The sequence below is a fragment of the Haliotis cracherodii genome, unplaced genomic scaffold (assembly GCF_022045235.1).
Source record: "Haliotis cracherodii isolate W230 unplaced genomic scaffold, xgHalCrac1.p SCAF_18, whole genome shotgun sequence".
Classification (NCBI taxonomy): Eukaryota; Metazoa; Mollusca; class Gastropoda; order Lepetellida; family Haliotidae; genus Haliotis; species Haliotis cracherodii.
In genome coordinates this window covers 23,750,253-23,767,006 of record NW_027266273.1, presented here as the reverse complement: position 1 = coordinate 23,767,006, position 16,754 = coordinate 23,750,253, and the positions used below count along the sequence as shown (strand labels likewise).

The following is a 16,754-nucleotide window of genomic DNA, read 5'->3' as shown; positions in this document are numbered from 1 at the left end:
AGTATGTACGATTTGGTTGGTATCCCAATTGTGTGGATCGATGCCCATGGTTTCAATCACTGGATTGTTTGGTCCAGATTCGATTATTTACAGATTGCCATCATATAGCTGAAATATTGCTGAGTGCGGCATTAAGCAACAAACAAACAATGAAACAAGCATATTATGTTCTTAAGTGTGATCTGAGGAGGTCAATAATTTGCTTGAAGGGTATGGTTGGGTATGTGTTGAAGAAATGAACGCAATCTCTGAGAGTAAAATTTAAACTTGTTTCTATAGACTCTTGAAAATTTTAAACACAGAAAGGGACCTCTTGACAACAGGCAAGTACTTGTCAACATTGTCATAAAGATATCTTGAACATTTTCTAAGATATGATCTGGAGACCTAAATGTGATATACACCCTCTGCTAAGTTCATCATGTCTAACATGTATCCTGTGTCTACCTCCTCATAGGTTTTTAGCACAAATTATAAACAAAATGTTTATGCTGAGCAAAGTGTCAAGACCTTGTTCAGGTTTGATAAATCATTTCACTTTGCATTGACTTTTGTAATAAATAGAGATTATAAGCAGTGTATAATATTCCCCAAAATATCCGTCAGACAACCAGACTAGCAACTTTGCAAAGTTACCAGACCAGAAAAAATGTTGCCAGTCCAGAATGATCCAGACTAACGAACAACAGTAACAAAAGGGTAAACATAAGAATATAGCTGTTAATGCTAGTTCTCAGAAATAACAATAGACAGGAGGATTATCAACTTTCTAACTTTAACTCATTGAAATTTTATTCATCAATAATGTGTTTAAGTTAACAGTTAATTTACCTCTTACATTGAATTAAAACTAGAATGCTTAGATAATTTAGGGAATACAATAAGAGCCCGACCATCATGCATGCAACTTTTCAAAACTGACCGTCCATCAGCAAAATATGCCGTATCTGACTGTCGGGCAGGCAGTTATTTTAAACACTGTTATTAGCATGATTAGGTGTGTGTACTTTTCCTATTGTAAATATAACATATTAGGAATAAAAAATGGAAATACGAGCCTTGTACCAAAATAACAATACTGAAAAACACAAGGACATAGATCTCTTTATCATATAGTTTAATCTTGGCAATGGTTAAAGTTTAATACATATATTCACTAAAGCAACTTTAGAAATAGCCTAGAGGTACAACAGGTACAATGCCAGAGTGAAGTGACACATATATACTACAGTGCCAACTGATTTGCAGCCAACTTTGTTTACAGAACTACTCACACATCAGCAGACTTCTTTTTGGAAATGTTTTGCAATAATTTTTTAGCAGTGAGGTACGGATTGATTGTATTGTATTGTATAGAGCTTAATAAAATTAGTTCCACCTGGGTGACATCGGATCATGATACAAACTTTATGAGATTGGTTTATGCATATATATTATACAGTGTTGTTTCCTGTGGTGTACTCTGGTAATAACATTGCTGAACTGTTTATGAAAGCGTTGTTTCCCGGGGGGGGGGGTTTATAACATAGCTGGACTGTTTATGAAAGCGTTGTTTCCTGGGCTGTGTGGTTTATAACATAGCTGGACTGTTTATGAAAGCGTTGTTTCCTGGGCTGTGTGGTTTATAACATAGCTGGACTGTTTATGAAAGCATTATTTCCTGGGGTGTGTGGTTTATAACATAGCTTGACAGTTTATGAAAGTGTTGTTTCCTGGGGTGTGTGGTTCATAACATAGCTGGACTGTTTATGAAAGTGTTGTTCCATACTTTCAGGGTGTGCTCTGGTAACCTGCATCAGCCTGACAGATGGGATGTCATCCCCACACATGGCCCGCCACCAGCACCAGATATACCTTCGATACCTGGACATGACAGACTGTTACGCCCTGGAGGACCAGGGCTTGGGTATCATCACCTCTCACTGTACACACCTCCAGTTTCTGTACCTACGACGATGTGTCCACATATCTGACGAGGGTATCCAACACATTGCACGCAACTGTCCCTATTTGCGTGAGTTCAGTGTTAGTGACTGTCGGAGAGTTACTGACCTTGGTATGCGGGAACTCTCTAAGTTAGGAGAAAATTTAAGATACCTTAGTGTTGCAAAGTGTGATAGAGTGTCAGATGTTGGTGTTTGTTATATAGCAAAACATTGTTTGAAGCTGCGGTATCTGAATGTCCGCGGATGCGAAGCTGTATCCGATGAAGCAGTTGCATTCCTGGCAGCTAACTGCCCCAGGTTACGGTCTCTTGACATTGGGAAGTGTGATATATCAGACGACGGACTACAGGTGCTTGCAGAACAGTGTCCGCAACTACGTAAACTCAGTCTCAAGTCATGTGACCTGATAACGGACCAAGGAATTGTGATGATCGCGTATCAGTGTCGGGGTCTGCAGCAGCTCAATATCCAGGACTGCCACCTCAGCGTTCAGGCCTACAGGACGGTCAAGAAGTACTGCAGGCGCTGCATCATTGAGCACACCAACCCCTCCTTCTGCTGAGATACAACACAGGAACTGACACCAAGGTCACCAAACAGAAACTTGAAGTCACAAAGAAGTCATTCAGATGTGTGAGAGGGAAACACAACATTTCCTTTTGTGGATATACCTGGAAGTATGTGATCTCAGCGATCTAAGATTTCCTGTAGTCTTACAGGAATACAGCACTGGACTTATCTGTGTTCAAGCAACCAAAGCATTACAACCAACTGTCATCAAGGTTAGGTTGTGTCAAGGGTTCTAGCCTGTTAAATACAAGACAATGATTGTATTACAACCAACTGTCATCAGTGGTTAGGTTGTGTCAAGGGTTCTAGCCTGTTAAGTACAAGACAATGATTGTATTACAACCAACTGTCATCAGTGGTTGGGTTGTTTCATTACCCAGCTGCTATCCAAGAATAAGGTTGTATCATAAGTCAGATATCGCCAGGGCTAGATAACGTGTCTGACCTTATACCACGCAACCAAGTCCAGCTCTTAATGGCGGCCGTTATGAGGGCTACATTTTGTGGAATTTTTCATCCTCCGCATCCTATGGATGAGTAAACATGCCAGTTTTCTATGCAAACTTGTTAAATCCACGGCTCCTAGCACTATGCCACACACAAAGGCATGGCAACTCAGTGTATGGAACCAAACAGGACCTCCAAGCAATGGAAACACTCGGGACTAAGTTACTTTCCAACCATGGCCATTATTCTTCGTTTGACGTTTGTACTGGGACTATGATACCTACTGCCTAGCTATTATAGTTGTTGACAAGACTATGGCTTCGTAGTCACTAGTAGTTATCCTATAGCCAGTGGTTAACCCGAGAACATATTTAAAATGGCTGTCATGCCATATGTTCGAGCAAAAAATGAATGTAATGTAATGGCAATCTTACCTAATTGGGTATGTACAGTACATTATTGAGATGGATGAATACAATACTCATTAACACAAATCATTAACAGAATTTTCAAAGGATATATCCTCAGTCAGATCTGCCTCCATTATCAGACAGCTCAGAAAAGAAACGTCAATAACATGACAAACATAAATGTGCATACACACATGAGCCACACAGACTTCCATACTCACACATGGCCCTAACAGACCTCCATACTCACACATCACCCCAACAGACCTCCATACTCACACATGGCCCTAACAGACCTCCATACTCACATATGAGCCTAGCAGACCTCCATACTCACACATGAGCCACACAGACTTCCATACTCACACATGAGCCACACAGACTTCCATACTCACACATGGCCCTAAAAGACCTCCATACTCACACATGAGCCACACAGACTTCCATACTCACAAATGAGGCACACAGACTTCCATACACATGGCCCTAAAAGACCTCCATACTCACACATGAGACACATAGACCTCCATACTCACTCATGGCCCTAAAAGACCTCCATACTCACACATGAGCCTAACAGACCTCCATACTCACACATGAGGCACACAGACTTCCATACTCACTCATGGCCCTAAAAGACCTCCATACTCACACATGAGCCTAACAGACCTCCATACTCACACATGGCCCTAACAGACCTTCATACTCACATATGAGCCACACAGACTTCCATACTCACACATGAGGCACACAGACTTCCATACTCACACATGGCCCTAACAGACCTCCATACTCACACATGGCCCTAACAGACTTCCATACTCACACATGGCCCTAACACACCTCCATACTCACACATGGCCCTAACAGACCTCCATACTCACACATGACCCTAACAGACCTCCATACTCACACATGGCCCTAACACACCTCCATACTCACACATGGCCCTAACAGACTTCCATACTCACACATGGCCTTAACAGACCTCCATACTCACACATGGCCCTAACAGACCTCCATACTCACACATGAGCCTAACAGACCTCCATACTCACACATGAGCCACACAGACTTCCATACTCACACATGGCCCTAACACACCTCCATACTCACACATGACCCTAACAGACCTCCATACTCACACGAGGCACACAGACTTCCATACTCACACATGACCCTAACAGACCTCCATACTCACACATGAGCCACACAGACTTCCATACTCACACATGGCCCTAACAGACCTCCATACTCACACATGGCCCTAACACACCTCCATACTCACACATACTTACTCATACATACTCCATACTTACAAATACAGACCCCTACAGACTTCCATACTTACATATGGCCCTATCAGACTTCCATACCTATAATACCTGGCCGTGTCATACCAAAAGATGTTAAAAGATGGTACTTGTTGTTACCCTGTCTGGTGCTCGGCATAAAGGGGCTAAAACAAGGACTGGTCGGCTCGGAGTCAGTATACTGTGTCTGAGTGGGGTATTCATTAAACTGTGGCATGGTATCTCAGTGTGCTAGGACTATAAATCGGCATTAGTCCAGACTAGTACAAGCAGCCACGCACACGCACACGCACACGCACACGCACACACACATGCATGCACATCGCTATGCAAGTGCAATAATCTTGGACGAGACATTAAACCCAATTTCACCTCACAACTCCATACCTATAAATGATCTATACTCAACACCTGAACACAGGAATATACATAGGATTGCAACACACTGGGATTGTGACTTTATTTAGGCCTCTTCATTTGGATTATTTGGTTTACAGGCTCTTGTTTTTCAAGAAGACAGGGTTGGTGGTTAAAATAGAACTTATGAAATGTGTGATTTCTGAAAAGAATTATCTGTGGAATGCAATATAGAAACAAAGAAATTATTTTTAGTCCAGGATCGAGTTACTTTATGTCCCAGATTTGGTTTATAATCTTGTTAAAAATTTGACTGTGAGAGAAAAAGACTGTTAATTTGATTTTATTCAAAATATGTGATGTTTTGGTCCAGCTGATCTGTAAATCATGCAATCAAAAACAAAATGCCTTATTGACAAAGATCGGCACCTGGGAAAGTCTCAATAAGTCTGCTTTTGCAGAGAAGTACTCATGCATTCTATGATGCATCATATCTTCATGCTTGTAGAACTTGCGAGTTCAAAATGTACATTAGCCTAAAAATATTGGCCAGCAGCTCCACACACCATGTGCTTCAAGTACCAGTCGTTCCACACACCATGTGCTACATGTGCCCGTAGCTCCACACACCATGTGCTTCAAGTACCAGTCGTTCCACACACCATGTGCAACATGTGCCCGTAGCTCCACACACCATGTGCTACTTGCACCAATAGCTCCACACACCATTTGCTACATGTGCCCGTAGCTCCACACACCATCTGCTACATGTGCCCGTAGCTCCACACACCATGTGCTACTTGCACCAATAGCTCCACACACCATGTGCTACATGTACCAATAGCTCCACACACCATGTGCTACATGTCCCCACAGCTCCACACACCATGTACTAAATGTGTCAAAAGGTCCACACACCATGTGCTACTTGCACCAGTAGCTCCACACATCATGTGCTACATGTCCCCACAGCTTCACACACCATGTGCCACATGTACCAGTAGCTCCACACACAATGTACTACCAAGCTCCTTCCCAGCGTGTGACACCTTTGTTGTTTGTATAATCAGATTGTTTCAAGATTGCAGACTAACGGAAAATCAACCAACTTCTCCCTCACATTCTTACTATATCAATGACATGATAGATTTAATGAAATAGAAATTTAAATTGTCAAACGAAGAAAGTAATTTAGCAGGGATAAGTGTATTCGGCCTCTCGACAGTCGTCACTTGGTTGTAAACATAACAGTCCGTCGGTTGTGAGTTCAACTCCAAGTAAGGTTGTGGCCACTTATCACAGTAGGGAGTTTTGACTGATGGCCGCGATAGTATAGAGAGCTCTGCGAACAGAATATCACTGTGAGGAGCTTGCATGTACTACATGTATCAAAAGCTCCACACACCTGGTGCTAAATGGGCCTGTAGCTCCACACACCACATGCTACATGTACCAGTAGCTCCACACACCACATGCTACGTGTACCAATAGCTCCACACATGTGCTATATTTGTCTGTAGCTCAATACACCACATGCTACATATGCCCACAGCTCCATTCATGGCATTTCAAGTTCAAGTTCAAACTTGCCTACCATCCTATCTAACCACAAGTGCCTTGTGGATGGTGTGTGTGCTTGTTGATGTATACTGCAATATGTAATGCCATTGTGTCTCTTTATCTGAAAGAATTCCTCTCAAGTAACAACTAAATCCATATTTTCATATGATTGTGGTAATCATGTGGCAGTGCTGTGTATGGAGTTTGTTGTCACCAAGTGCTATACATTGCCATGTGTGTGCAGTATGTCAGTTTCATATCATCAAGTGCTAACTTTCGTACATACAGTATGTGTAGAGAAATCATATATCGTTTTCATTTTCCAGAGACGCTTGTTCATGTATTTTTGGCTGTTTATTAACAGCATTATGTATGAATAAATGAAATATATGAGTTAATGAAACTAGTCCTTGTTTGTGAAGACAACTAAAAAGCTAGTCAATAAAGTCAAGTCAAGGAATTGAGTCACTGTGAACAATGTTCCAGCAATATCAATGTTAAATATAGAGGAAAGCCCCAAGTAACATGAAGGCCTTAGACATAAAGACTTACAACATTGGGTGAGCGAGTGAGTGAGCGAGTATGGTTTTATACGGCTCTTAGCAATATTCCAGCAGTATCACAGTAGGGGACACCAGAAATGGACTTCACACAAAACAGAGAATTGAACCTGGGTCTTCAGCATGACAAGCAAATGCCTTACCCACTAGGCTACCCCACACCCCTTGGGCGAGTGAGTGATTTGGGTTAAACACCACATTGAAGAATATTTCAGTGATATCATGCAGACTGTGACTAGTTCGAAGTCCAAGTACAAAAGATTCTGTTTGGTCTTGTATGATCAGCTAATAAATACCTTATAACAGTCGATCAACTGAAAATAATACAAACAGACAAGTTCTGGCTTGCGGAGGTTTGGGCACAGACTGATCATGGTGTGTCATCTTGATGTGGGAGGAAACCGAAGTGATGCAGGTCACAGGCATTTACCCCTTGGTGAACCTAGAAACCTGGAATCAAAATCAGGACAAACTGGGATTTGAACCCAAAATCATACGTTTCACCACACCTGAGGGTTGCAACACTACACAGCGAATTGTGGTGCCTTAGACAACCTGTGTCCCCCACCGTAACACACTGGTTGGTAAGACAGACCAAGGTTCATAGTTGAGATGCATCTTGGGTTGCATCCACATGATCAGGGATTGGTTGGTCAGGCTCGCTGATTCGATTGATGCATGTCATCATATCCCAATTGTGTGGATCGATGCTCATATCAGTCACTGGATTGTCTGGTCCAGACTCGATTATTTACAGACTGCTGTCATATAGCTGAGTGCGGCATAAAACAACAAACCAACCAACTTGATCAGGCTTCCTAGCAGCTAAGGGACACAACTACAGTTAGTGTTGTGGCCCCATTGTGTTGGTCACATGAATGCATGTTGCAAGGGACACAACTCTGTAAGATAATTTTGGCCCCTTTGTCTTCTGCACTAAGTATCCAGAACAGACCATGTGTTTTTTCTGTATGTCCCAGCATCTCAATGAAACAACACATGTCCACTCAGCTTCATTAGCTACCTACCTAAAACCTTGTACAGCAATTGTGTAGTAATATAGCATGAATTCACAGCAAAACGTGTAATGCGAGATCCCGGCACATATAGTTGGTATAAAATGACATAGGTTTGAGTCAGATTATTCTGTGTCAAAAGGAAATTTGGTACCAGGCAAACACTAAAGAAATGGATACAATTTGAACAGTTAAATTAAGTTCTGCCAATTTGTGTTTTATACTAACCGTAATGGATCGTGACTATTTAAGAGGATATTTCTATGAAATTGTGTCTTAACAATAAAGAAATATCCCAAATAATATTCATGATCTCTAACTTTTTTGGTCCAGTATATAATGTGATTGTCACATGCATGACACTAGTTCGATACTGGCTGAGGTCCTACTGGACAGTTGAATACCAAGGGAGTGTCAAGGGACACAACTCTGTACAGTTATAGGCACAACCTATGTGCTTGTTCCACAGTTATCCAAAGGTGAATGACAGAAGACAAGAAGACCACATACACAAGATTCACTTTACTCATATGAAAGCATATGTACACACCCATTATATTGTGTCTGTAGGAGGAAGTGCAGAGTTCACCACATTGAGCAGAACGTTGAATATTGATAACATACACTGAAACATTGTACATTTAGACCAAATATAAAAAAGCAAATGCACATTTCAATAGCACCATGATTCCCTAAATTAAACATTTTCAAAAACTTGATTTGCTACCTTGATCTAAATATCATTTATACTTTCACAATATAATAAACCTCTCCATGTGAGCGTCCTTCATTACACAGTGTGACATCTCTGTTCTATTATAATAAACACCCTGCACCCATTCACCACCATAGCTTTGTTTCGGAAGTGACATCACCATCTCAAGGCTTCTCACTAACTTAGCACACAATGACTTGTTTGATAGGTATTACTTAGAAGTTGACAGATGACAAAGTAGACACAATTTATGGACAACAACTTCTCCACCAATGAGCACACGTCTCACGCCCATAAGGGCAAAATGATTGGACGATTATTTGTATCATCATATAATCGGTCTCGAAACAAAGCTATTGCAGCGAATTGGTCAAGTGTATCTTTCCTCACACTATGGAGATATAATGCCCTGGATCACCACTGGTGCTTGTATCGTAAAACACATCTGATCCTGGTCAAATCTGTGATGAACATAGTTTAGCTAATATCAGATGTGTGTGGCCTATACTCAGCAATATTTCAGCTGTATGATGGCGATGTGTGTAACTAATCAAGTCTGGACCAGACAATCCAGTGATTGATATTTTGAGCATTGGTCCATGCCATCGGGTATGACACGCCATCAAGAAACTCAGCAAGCCTCACAACCTGATCCATTACAACCAGCATAGGTTGCTGGGGACCAAATTCTTGGTCGTTTCACATCACCCAATTTGTCTGTGCTGGCAATACTGATGAAATACACAGCCTCTCTCCCAGTTGAGACAGCAGAGAGGCTTCAGTCATTACACTGAAGGAAATTAACATGATTAAGTGAGATAGCACTAATCAAATAAATAAACTATCTGACATACTTTCCCTTTTCAGTTTGTATGTCACCGACAGGTTACTGGGAAGACTGTATGTGTAAAAACATGGGTACAGGCTCTTGAATTTGTACATGTTCGAAGCATAGTTATTTGTTATTTGAAACATAAAACAAAATAAATATAGAAAATAAACTGATCTGGCCTAAAAAATACTTTCTGTTCACTGTCTGTGAGAGTGAATGATGTTTTATACTTTAAGTAGTAAACATACTTAGTGTCATACATGTTATCAAAAGGTACTGTTGGTGCCTCAAAATACTTACCAACAAGTGAATACCACTGCAAAAGTGTTATCCTAGTTTTTTAATGATTGTAAATCAAGACCACAATAAGTCAGGAGGTAACCATGGTAACAACAGACAACAAACTAGATAACTGTAGGCCACTGTGAAATAGTATGACAAAATAGTCAGCAAAAATTTACACCTACCATGTTGTTCATTAGCAACAGTGCCTAGACAGTATTGATCATATTTCAACATTGTAGTGTTTTAGAGTGAGATATACCACCTGATGCAGAACAGGTAATCACATCATCAAAAATGTCAAATACATTAATTTCTCATCAATATGTTAACTGTTCATATAATCATAAGGCATGAAACATCAATGACAAATACCTATCACCACAGCAGCAACTGATTGAAGTGGAGATATGATACACTGCAATACCTGAATAGAAGGGATGTACAGATATATGTATCACAAATGTAAATATGCTCTGTAACACACCAGGGTCCACTTGCACAAAACGATTTTAGCGCTAAGATGCTCGTAACTCCCATACTTTAACATAACCTTACGATAGCACTAAGATCACTTTGTGCAAATGGGCCCAGGTGATTATAAGCATATAACACACTGCTTCCAGTGCATGTGGGCTCCACAACATCCATCATGCAATTTGTTCTCAGAAAAATACTTGAACTTATCATTGTGTTTGTGATATGTATACGGTAAGCACCATGTGCAAACTAGCGCCATCAGTGATATTCTCAAATGAGAGGTGGTGACAGTGCATCCATATTTTATACATAGAATACTCAACATTCTGCCAACTATATCAATAATGCTTACAGCAAGTTTGAATCTTGGAATGCCTGCGACACATTCTCTCCATGACCACTGTGATGATTCTACTGTTAGTTGCAAGATCATACCTTCATTTGGTCTCCACATCAACTCTGGCCTAACTATTGTTTGGCAAATTCAAAAACAGACATTTTTTCTGCATTCTCAATTGTAAAAACATTTTCTTATCTGACAGTTACAACAAAGCTTTCTCTACTAAATACAGCTTATGAATTAATTAATACTCATCATAAAATCAAGCCTCCTGATTGGCCAGTGGCCATCTTGTAAAATCCCACACAAGTTGTATGGCCAGCTTTACAGTGAAAAGGCCAATAACTTGCTTAGATCTTTGAAGTAAGGCCAGGTTGTTACTGCCCGTTATTGCAAGACTGTTTTCAGGAATTGCTGAACTGCTGGACCAATGAATAGGTGTGCATTCAGCTAGTAAAGTACTGTACACCTGCTACAATGACACTTGTAACTTATACCATTGTACTCCACCGAGAACATGTAGAATGCCAATAGGAGCCATGTGACACATGCACTTGAGCCTACTGTTTCTGGCAGTGAATGTGTCAAGCTTAAGATGTGCATACAGATTCATGCTGCAATCTATTCAGTTGAATCTATACTTAGCCAACACCGTGTTGGGATTTCCCGTCTATATATTCCCAGGAGACGGTAAGAAATGCTTTCTGTCAAGATTTGATCTTCCATGCTAAGTAGAACTTCCATATTACATAAAACTAAACATTTGAAATCTAATCATAAGTGATGTTTAATGAGTAGATGCTTAACTGCAGGCACCATGAGAGAACAGTTGATCCGAACAATTTCCCATGGCGTTGAATTATTTATAAAAAGTATCCTCTTTCTTATCTAATTACAAACTCTGATATGGTTGTTCATTGTTGAACCTCTAAATGCTTCACAACCAGCTTAATTCTCTGTAAATTGCAATACTGGTAGATCATACAAAATAGTTAGGCTGAGTGCATGCACATATACAGCATGTACAGTAGTGTAAGAAAATAGTTACAAGTAAGGCAGCACTGAAACTCACAACCATCACCAGCTCCGCCAACAAGACCGACACACGAGGGCCTTCAAACAACCATTGTTATATAGCAGTGTAGAAGCTGCAGCGTATCAAACCATAGTTTCAGAAAGGGTCAACTTTGTTTCACTGTCCCTCTGGTCAACAGTAACAGTGAGTAACATTGACACATATATAAGCTTCCTTTAAGACAACTGACAACACATCTAGTTGACAGAATGAGACATAATGCAAACACTGGCAACCTGCTACACCATGTACAGAAATAAACACTCACCGACAGTCAAAGAATAGTCAAGAGTCAAAGGAAGTGTTATCCAAAACATCACGTTTGTTACAGTCAAAGGGAGATAACCCAGCATCTGATATGCGACAAGTGATACATGCAGTTCCTTAACTACTTTTCAAAGTGTACAAAATGACAATAATTAGTGGAAAAAGTCATTATTTTGGTGTTACATGTAAAATGGTTTATGGTTACAAACAACAGAGACGACTGTGCAACAACTATGCCTACTAGATACTAGATAAGATCATCTGCAGTGAGACATTTTTGTGATACAGATCATAAGACGCTGAGTGGATTTGGTGCAGTGAGATATTAACGAGCTACCAGATTCTGAAGCAATGTGTGCTGTGACATATTAATGAATCCATTATAAAACTACCAGATTCGCAATGGATCATGTGCCATGTATCAAATATAAAAGTACCTGGCACTGAGCGGACTTTAGACTCCAGTGCCACATGAGCAAGTTGAGTGACGTGAGATTACAACATCCACCAAAGACAAGAGACACAGCGATGTCTCAATGAACCCAAGCTAGCAAGGTTTGGCTTTAATACTGTCCCGGCCCCCCACACAGAATCCATCAGATACAGTACAGCTGAGTGGCAGCTCTATTATGCAAGCAGCGTAACCATGGTTACACAGAGGAGATATAATGTTTTGTTTGTTGTTTAAAACCGCACTCAGCAATATTCAAGCTATATGACAGCTGTCTGAAAATAATAGAGGCTGGACCAGATGAACGCAGATATCAAACTTGTTAAAGGGCAATAGCTAACACACATAGCGGTCACCAGAATTTCTGGTTGAATGAGGACACCACAGGGACTTTTCTGGACCTGCTCAGAGGACGATATTCGGCCCTAAGTCTGCAAAACACAGAGAACATTCCCATTTTGAATATGTTTCCCAATTACTCAGAATTTACGAAAATAAGACCATGAAATTAATCCAATTTTGAACAATATCACATTTTTCCCCCAATTTGCTCACCAAAAGCGCTTAGACAAATCCCTGAACCACACATTCCAGCTTATGTGATGCTCTCCGTAGACCAAGTAGACAGTACCAAGTCATCATCACACTCCAGAGTACCTATTACCACCTCCTCACTGCAGTCAGTTCCACACTCCTTCACGTCGTGCAGATTAACAAACATAAACACTGCATCATGGGTAGAGAGTAATACTTTGGCAACCCAACAAGGCCGTTCGGAAGGTGTCGTTTATCGGACTAACAGAGTCTGGACTATTGAGTGAGTGAGTGAGTATGGTTTTACGCCGCTTTTAGCAATATTCCAGCAATATCACGGCGGGGGACACAAGAAATGGGCTTCACACATTGTACCCATGTCGGGTATCGAACCCGGGTCTTCGGCGTAACGAGCGAACGCTTTAACCACTAGGCTACCCGACCGCCCCTGGACTATTGAGGTGTCAGTGTATACAGTCTGTGACTTGAGCCAAGCCTGAAGCCTAAACTTCTGTTAAGTCTAGTAACCTCAGCTAACAATAACCCATCTATTAACAAAACATCTGCTGAAAATGGCTCGTTTAGGGTAGTAGACTCAAAGGTTGGGCAGAGATGACAATAATGTCATGTACAGCTGACACAAACATACACAAAATTCCAGAGTTGCCTCCCTTACACCAGCCACTTGAATCGAACCTGTCCGTAATGGCTGCCACCATGAGCTGATGAGCGTACATGACATAAAGAAGGAAGTTAAAGATGTCACCAAGCTCACTGAGACATTGCATACACCTACTGCCTCAGAAACTGAATAAATGTCCAAATATGTTATAAAAGGTATCTTGACTTTGTGACCATACCAACGCCTGACTTGTAAACCAACTTCAGTCGAAGTACAAAAATAATAATGGTCCGTATGTGTAGACTATGTGAACCACACTGAAATAAGTCCAAAGGACTCCCAATTACCAGTAAGACTCAAATAATTGTTGCGTCACTGGCACCATCTAACTATCATTACACCCTGGATGACTTCCTACCCAAGTCCTCCTCACAGCGATACTTCAATATCAAACGACCTATTCACTGTGTCCAAGACCAAAGTCTATATTCCGTGTACTTTGAAATCTGACCTTACCAACAGATGTAAAATGTCAGAATAAATCTTTCAACATATCGATATATCAATGACAGCACTACTTCCAGGAAGCTTGAATATCCTTATACTGTACGGAGCAAGGGAAAGTTTCACATTGAAATCTGGTTGACACAAACGTCTGATAAGAAACATATTGCCTGGTCAGACTGCCATACATTGTAGCTGTGACAGAAGTATTTTGATTGCACAAGCATTGATAAGACTGAAACCCTTCAACAGCATTGCATTCTCATAATCGATCACTTTTAAGACCGTGAAGTGTGTAATATTTCTTCATCGGTTTCATTAAGAATAACAGTTTCGTACGGTGAACACTCGGCAAGCTTCAATCTGGTGCACAGCCAGCCATAGAAGCCTTTCTCGAAGTCTGCAAACTCCTTCCTCCACGATGAGAACCACCACGACACCTGGATGACCGCAGCGTACATCGCCACTGCAACAGCAGACAACCCCACCGAGAAGGGAAAAGTCAAAATAAGCAATGGACACACAGACACCTTGTGCCATATTGTCTTCTCCTCACTGAAGTACAGGTAAATGTTATACCAGGTCATGCTACCCAGGTAGAACGCCATGCAGGCCGACGCAATGAACGCCACAGGGAAGCAGACGACCGAGAGAAGGATGATATGCAGTCCCTGCTTTGCCCCACACCGACACTGACGGGATGCTGCATGATCTTCCTTGCTGGTCAAGCGCTTCAGCTCAGTATCGGTCAGCTCCATCATAACTTCAACTGTCTGGCCTGTCTGGTAACCATGGGTGACTGTTCCTGTCATGGTCACTAGTTGACTGTTGGCACCATTTGGTTGATGTTTTTGTGAAAGTGGCTTTGTCAGTTCTATCCATTCTTTCTCCTCCTTTTTTGCCATATTGACTTGAAAAAAGAATGTTCCAAAGACTCTGTGTTGTACACCTGGAGCTCACATCTCTGTCACTTGCGGCTGAAAAACATTGCAATTGTCAGAAAACTGTTTGAAGAATGAGCGTGAAGGGGTCCTTATCAAAATGTTTTAAGATGGCTGTTTATCAAATTACCCATGACCTTATGAATTCAACTTTCAAGCTATTCCATTCACACTTTAGTCAATTTTTGCATACCTTTCTACACTTACCAATTGATTTTGAATTAAATATCCAGATCAAAAGTTTAACACTAAAATAATATTGACAAAACATAAATCCAACCACTTGGTGAGGTGATTTTGATTAGTACTGTAATATATTTTGTAGACCCCCCTATTCCATGTATCATTTCATCATACCACTCCTCCCACCCACCACCACCCCACTTCCCCAATACATATACGTGTAACATTTCTCCATTATAACTGGGAAGTCCACAAACAATTACACACTTATATTGTTCTTTATTTTTAAAAAGTAAAAAAGTCCCTTACCTACCCTGAAAACCTAGATAGAGGAAACTATAAAACAAATGCTCAAAGTGTGAACCATATTCATGGTAACCAAAAAAACCTGTTACATTCCCATCTTCCCACAATTTAGACATACTTTCATATTAAATATATCCTGATAGTGATACTTCATGTTTGTTGTGTGCGAGTGACTTGCAAACAATATAATATACGACACACATACCGGGGATTTCAGAGTGCAGCTGACTAGGTATTGTCATATTTCGTTAGTATATGTCCTGATCATAAAGTGTGCATTTCAGAAAGTTGTAGTGTTGCCGCATATTTACCTAAAGATGAGAGTTTCTTCTGCAGTCGTCTTTGTTTCTCCACGGTGTTGACAGCTTCATTCACTTCCGGTTTTAGATCTTGCTCCACACACAGTCCAAAGTAGTAGGCGTTGTTAAGAGTTTCTACCACCAAAGGCAAGGTCGTCACAGCGTTTGACTCTCGGACAATTATTTTTAAAATAAGCATTTTCTCAATCAACAGATTTGTAACATTAGTTTCTGTTTGTTATCAGTTTTAACAATTTTAATAGATTCACTCTGAATATTTCAAATTATTTATGCTCTGTTAAAACAAAGTTCCTCCATGTCTTCTCTCTGGACAACTTGAAAAAAATAACTGCACCCAAACTTTTGCTGACATAAATTCAAATTAAAACTGACAGGGTCACTCTTGATTGGTTTATCATCAAGGCCTCATCTTTCGCTAGCTGGATTATCCACCAGAGACAAATAATGCTCCTCTCAGCTGTTTGCACTCCTGGTCAGGGCTGTGAGACTTGAAACATTGTCTTTGTGTAATCAGGGTAAACCTTAAGATTATAGTGAGTGAGTGAGTGAATTGGGTTTAACGCCACTTTTAACAGTATTCCAGTTATATCACGGAGTGTCAGCTTAATGTGGGAGGAGAGCCCAAAGTGATGCAGGTCTCAGACGTTTACCACTTCGGTGAAACCCACGAGCACGGGTATGGTGCTGACAAACCTAGAAACATAATCGGGGCAAATCGGGATT

General features: G+C 40.8%; 2 protein-coding genes across 5 annotated transcripts in view; one reads left to right on the top strand and one right to left on the bottom strand.

The window, feature by feature from the left end:
• The window catches only part of LOC139465914 (F-box/LRR-repeat protein 7-like), a 47,904-nt gene extending 40,956 nt beyond the window's left edge, over window positions 1-6,948 (top strand). For all 4 annotated transcript variants that reach the window (XM_071247910.1, XM_071247911.1, XM_071247913.1 and 1 more), the window contains exon 3: window positions 1,775-6,948. In XM_071247910.1, the coding sequence (XP_071104011.1) occupies window positions 1,775-2,508 (734 nt within the window). In that variant the 3' untranslated portion in view covers window positions 2,509-6,948. The remainder of the gene's footprint in view (window positions 1-1,774) is intronic.
• Window positions 6,949-8,734: 1,786 nt separating this feature from the next.
• Window positions 8,735-16,086, bottom strand: LOC139465922 (transmembrane protein 169-like). The gene is made up of 2 exons (XM_071247928.1): window positions 16,023-16,086; window positions 8,735-15,258 (listed from the first exon to the last, which is right to left on the bottom strand). The coding sequence occupies exon 2, from the start codon at window positions 15,184-15,186 to the stop codon at window positions 14,560-14,562; it is 627 nt and encodes a 208-aa protein (XP_071104029.1). The 5' UTR covers window positions 15,187-15,258; window positions 16,023-16,086; the 3' UTR covers window positions 8,735-14,559.
• Between the last annotated feature and the right edge of the window lie 668 nt (window positions 16,087-16,754).